A 5,978-nucleotide genomic window follows, 5' to 3' on the forward strand; every position below is an offset into this window, starting at 1 on the left:
ACACACACACACACACACACACACACACACACACACACACACACACACACACACACACACACACACACACACACACACACACACACACAGATGCCTACGCACACAAACACACACCTAGGCCTACACACACACACACAAACATAGGTCTACATACACACACATTCCAGTTAGCTCAGAGTAAAATGAGTCCTCCATGTTATAAAGAATATATATATCCCACACCGCAGTTTTAATTCTGCAGAGGGGAGCTCCAATTCACACTGAGGAAGGCGCAGCTTGTTAATCAGTGTTAGAGTTTGGTGGTAAACCAACCTCCGCAATGTGACAATAATTAACACCAAACAGTGGGGACTGGTAATGAGCAGACGAGAGGGAGAGCAAGACGACGGCGGAAAGCACAGCGTGGTTAATCAATGTTTCTAAATGTAGGCCTATGTCAGCGCTAAAGCATGGACAGGCAGACCTCAAACAGCAACTGGCATCAAGTGGTGGGGTTTGGTACAGAAAATATAACTTGCCTACTACTCTTCAACGTTGACTGTGTAAAGGAATCAGGGCGCAATTACAACAAGTGCTGTGTGCATGCAATTACATTAGTTATTTGAAGTTAAAATAACTCCTTTCCTAATTGGGCCAAGCACACATGCACCACGACAAAAGACATGAAAGCACCACACAAGACGTGGTTTAAGAGAACAGGCGTGCTAACTAGAACATGAGGTGGTTCTCACCTCTCAGGCATAACAGTCCGTCCTCCACATGTTCCTGTTGGATAGCATCATTTGTATTCCAGCAAGACACCTGCAGGCTATGACTGATGATATCCTCTAATTCCACAAGCATCTTCCACCTTTAAGGCTCTTAAGCTTCTAGGGGATCACATTACAATCCTATGAGCTTACATTTGGCCTGCGTTTTCTTTATCTTCGTCTTTAGCTTTTCTGAGCTCTGGGAAACCCGTCGCGGGCCAACTGTGGACGGTTATCGGCTGCTGCAGTATGGCATGACCTGCTTGGCTCAGTATGTTCCAGACACTTTTTCATTCCTTTCCCCACATAATAAGCTAGTCAAGATGTAGGCCTACATGTAATATGTATTGTATGCTATTGTGGTAGTTTCTTGTTTGTAGCCTATACATTTAAAATGTACCGAAATGTTGTATCGACATGAAACCTTGAGTGTGGTTTTGCTTCTCCTAGACAAAACAGAATTAAGTGTATGCTATGCTGTATGTCCACTGAGGCAGAGTTCAGTTGACCTGGAGTGACTTCTTTATACCTGCAGAACTCAAATGGTCCATTCACGTCTCAGCAGTTAAATGTCTATTTATAACTGCGAGGCCCAAGTTTCCTTGTAACTCTGCTAATGTTCAGTGGTGGGTATACAATTGCCCAAATGTGTAAGTTTGTGTGTGTGGGTGCGTGTGGCCGTGACTGCCTGTGTGTGTGTGTGTGTGTGTGTGTGTGTGTGTGTGTGTGTATGTGTGTGTGTGTGTGTGTGTGTGTCTGTGTGTGTGTGTGTGTGTGTGTGTGTGTGTGTGTGTGTGTGTGTGTGTGTGTGTGTGTGTGTGTGTGTGTGTGTCTGTGTGTGCGTATGTGTGTGAGCGCACAGGCCTTAAATGTATGCATGGCTTTGCTCCACTTACCTTTGCTCACTTCATTTCAAATGTATTTTATTCAAATATAGCAACTTAATTCTTGTTAATTTGGTTCTTAACATTAATTCAAACCCAAACCTGATCAATATTTGGCGGCCTTTACCATGTGTGTAAAAGAAAAAGGGCATTTTTCAGGAGTGAGAATTAGATAGGACAGCGATGATGTGTTACTTGCTAACGACTTTTGTGTTTTTCTTGGGCCTGCACTCAACAGGAAGTTCATGTTCAACCTGCCGTCACCAACATTGCAGGATAACACATTAACCTTGAGGCTAGACTCTCCTCCCTACTGTACACACCGAATAACACTTAACACCTCCGCAGGGCTGACTTGAGCCATGTACCAGAACCCTCCTTGTTTCACTTATTGCAGTATATTATATAATGTTAGCCTGCAGGCATAAGGTATACTCTGGGTATAGGGTTGGGAGAGATACGTCCCCATACCAATATTAAGAACCGACGCCATCATTGCATCGTTTCGACTCGACCGCATTTCACGTACCCCCCTCCTGACCTATACCATGTTGGTCGATAATAAAAACACACGACCCTGGCTCACCGGTGTAAACCTGTGTCAGCATGTGTTTGTGTGTGTGTGTTCGTTTTTTCTCACATGGATAATCTCTACAATCTAGATTTGTAAAAAAAAGAAAAAGAAAACACCATCATGTGTGGCGACAGAGCCAGTCACAGAGCCCCCGCACCACTCCTGTCACTCCATTGCGCTGTCACCTTGGCAACCAGTGCGGAGGTGAACTGCCAGCTGGGCCAACGACCTCTGTTGGCGACGCTCCACAACGGTAGACCGTAGTGCAGGAGGGGGGGGCGACTGAGGTAAAGACAGAGTAGGACCTGGCTCCATTTTGTTTTTTAAATGTGTACACGTGTCTGGGCTTGGCGGGTGCAATGGTTGTACATCTAGATGTTGTACACCCTCATGTTGTCTTTGCTGTACTGAATAAATGTAGGTAGCGACCGCAGTGACATTTGGGGAGGTCGATTTAATGTTTGGGCTTCCCCAACAACAGACTGTGTGTGTGTGTGTGTGTGTGTGTGTGTGTGTGTGTGTGTGTGTGTGTGTGTGTGTGTGTGTGTGTGCGTGTGTGTGCGTGTGTGTGCGTGTGTGGATTGCATTTCATTACAATGCACATTTCACGTAACCTTTTCTAAACAAATTTATTAAATAATCATACTATCCATGAAAATAAACACAACAAACAAAAATAAATAGTCTAAATCATTACACAAAAAATACACGGTTGGCCTATGTGTGCATACCAAGGGGAATAATGTGCTTGTTTTAAAATACCTATTAATAATTCACCATACAAAACTTATTTTGAAACACGCAATCATCAAATATGATCAGAACTGATGCACCACACACATGACACACACACATTAGAAACTGTATGAAGAAACATGATATTATTGCTTATTACATAAACACATCCTAAAAAATAGAGTAAATTAATTTATCATTTTGCTACAAAAAATATTTAAGGGAAAAGAAGCTAACTGCAGCATTACAAGGAAACCCCCTCAAACATAGTCTTTGAAAATGAAGTTCACTCAATTTTTCATTAAGTTTATAATAAGTTTTATTTTAAAGTTACTAAATGAACTAATAAGAAAAAGCTGACTGTAATTGTAAAGTTTAAGTTCAACGAAAATGATCTCTACCTTAAACTTTCAAAACACTTCTCTGACACAGAGGGCAGAGAAAACGAAATAATTCTTTGCAAGTCATAGAATAAAAACATTTGGATGGCTTGTTTTTCAGACCACAGGGACGCACGAAGGGAACACTTGGTAATAGTTTACGAGGTAAATAAATAGAAGAGCAAACTTGAATGGGCGAGTACCTTGTTAAATATTTTCTAAAATGTCTGTTTCCCAAACTTTTTCACATATGAAAGTTAGCCGTCCGCTCTGTGGCTGTGCTCGGGGGGGTCCTTGGGTTCACGTGTCGCTGTACATTCTCTTACAGTCCAGCGACGGGGGTGGCGTGTCTGCGCTCATGGATCCCACCTGTGAATACGCGTCCTCCGGTGTGTGTGGAAGTCCAGGCGGCGTCATTCGCTTCTCTTTCTGCCTGCGGTTGCAGAACCACACCCTTACCACCTCTTTCTCCAGCTGCAAAGTGTCAGCCAGGGAGGTGATCTCCTGCGCAGAGGGCTTCGGAGACTTCAGAAAGTGGCTCTCCAACGCACCTTTTACGCTCACCTCGATCGAGGTGCGCTTTTTCCTCTTCCTTCCCTGGGCTGCAATCTTATCGATGCTCGTCGGGCTTCCCGTCGTGGAATCTGCCTCCTCCAGCCACTTATTGAGAAGGGGTTTGAGCTTGCACATGTTCTTAAAGCTCAACTGAAGCGCCTCGAACCTGCATATGGTGGTCTGCGAGAAGACGTTTCCGTACAAGGTCCCCAGCGCCAAGCCGACGTCCGCCTGGGTAAAGCCCAGCTTGATCCGCCGCTGCTTGAACTGCTTGGCAAAATGCTCCAAGTCGTCTGACGTGGGGGTGTCTTCGTCCGAGTGCGGGTCGTGGCTCACCTCGTGGTGCGACGGGTGATGGTGCACGTGGTGACTATGGTGGTGGTGGTGATGGTGGTGTCCTCCGTGATCGAGCTCCGGGGATTCCCCGCGCACGAGTCCTGGGTGCATCAGGCTCTGGCCCCCCTGTGAGCCCAGCATCCCGTTCACGGTGAACCCTCCGGGCTGGGAGTAGAGCAGGGACTGCTGCTGCTGCTGCTGCTGTCCCTCGGAGATGCTGATGTGCGCCGAGGACGCCGCGCCGCCCCAGCCAGCCCCCGGGTGCGCCTGGTGAGCTCCCAGGTGGGGAGACCTGTGGTGGAGCGCAGAGCCTGGGTGCAGGTCCTCCCTGCCCGTGTTCCTCTTGACGTCCTGCGGCTGAGGACTGGATGACCAGGGGGAGACGGCCTCGGCCGCGGCCACCGCGGCTGCGGCGGCTGCGGCTGCCGCGTGGGGAAGCGATGTCACCCACTGGTGGGCATGGCTCAGCATGTGCCCCCCGTTGCTGGTTGCCATGGCGCCCTGCATGAAGTCGCTCTGTACCATTTTGATGGAGGGGTCCCCTCTGTAGCCACCGGAAACCGAGGTGACCGCTGTGTTTCCGGGCTGCATGCCTCCCCTTCTGTCGGAGTGGATGAGGGAGCCGGACGACAGGATCCTGTTACTTGTGAGGTATGGACTGGAGGTGGCTGCGGCCATTCCCCAAACCATATATGCCGGAGTAGTGATCGCTCTTCTGCAGTGCTGTGTTTACCTTACTTGTTGCTGTCCATATAGGCCGGTCGGTAGCTGAGAAGTGCCTACAGTAACTAATCTAAAAAAAATTGACTTATGAAGATATGAGTGGTGCCTCAAAATCAGACTTCAACATAATCATCATCATCATCATCATCATCGTCATCACGCAGTCCGCTACGAAAGGAGCTTTGGCCAAAAAAGTTTGTTTTTCCATTAACACCGCGAGTGTGTGGTTAATCCATTATCTCAAGACTGTATCAATAGGAAATGTCTCTGTGATGTTTACCAAAGGAGGAAGCTCTTGGATGTTTTCTGCGGCTTGTTGTCACCCCGCTGTGCAATAATTAAGGTTTTGATGTCAATGGAATTCAAACGATCAACCAACTCTAAAAAAAAGAATAGAAGCCTTGACGCCGCGTCCAGTGTCTTGCAGTGTGTGTCTCTTCTCCGCCGGCTCCCACCGCGTCCTCTGAAGCGCGAAGACGCGAGTGTTTACCCGACGCGAGGAGCACGCACGCCTATCCTGTCCTCATCCAATTACAGCCCTGCGCTGTAAGAGGGCCCCGGCTGATTGGACATTATGGAGAGGAGGAATCCTCTCTGCCTTGATGTGCGGCTTCTTCCAAGTAGCCTAGTTCGAACAAGTAAAAAGCCATATTGGTAATGGCATGATGATGATTTTTTTGTTCGACAAATCTGTCAGCACGACCACGTAATATGATTAAAGAAATCATGTTTTTAAATATGCCCACTTAGAAAATCATTTGTTGTGCTACTAAATTAGGCTCATAGCATAATCTGAGCCTACTCATATAATAATCTATTATATTTAGCAGCCTATTAAGTTATTGTTTGCGTTGTTTATTAAGTTGTCGTTGTTATTATACTACTTATTAGTATTATTGTTATCACCATCAATATAGGGATACTGTTGTTTAATTATTATTGATCGTGTGGTTATTTATTGTGTTGTAAACGGGGGTCAAACAAAAAACAAATGTAACCCAAACGGAAGGTTCTAATTGGGTGTGTAGCGCACCAAAGCTTT

At 46.4% G+C, this 5,978-nt stretch overlaps 1 protein-coding gene across 1 annotated transcript; it reads right to left on the reverse strand.

The window, feature by feature from the left end:
- Window positions 1-2,817: 2,817 nt before the first annotated feature.
- On the reverse strand, window positions 2,818-5,420 carry pou3f3a (POU class 3 homeobox 3a). Its single transcript, XM_030344095.1, has one exon. The coding sequence runs from the start codon at window positions 4,901-4,903 to the stop codon at window positions 3,623-3,625; it is 1,281 nt and encodes a 426-aa protein (XP_030199955.1). The 5' UTR covers window positions 4,904-5,420; the 3' UTR covers window positions 2,818-3,622.
- Between the last annotated feature and the right edge of the window lie 558 nt (window positions 5,421-5,978).

The sequence above is a fragment of the Gadus morhua genome, chromosome 20 (genome assembly GCF_902167405.1).
Source record: "Gadus morhua chromosome 20, gadMor3.0, whole genome shotgun sequence".
NCBI lineage: Eukaryota > Metazoa > Chordata > Actinopteri > Gadiformes > Gadidae > Gadus > Gadus morhua.

Bases quoted from the DNA above. Each gene is read 5' to 3' on its own strand.
- pou3f3a (XM_030344095.1), bottom strand. From the start codon at position 4,903: ATGGTTTGGGGAATGGCCGCAGCCACCTCCAGTCCATACCTCACAAGT.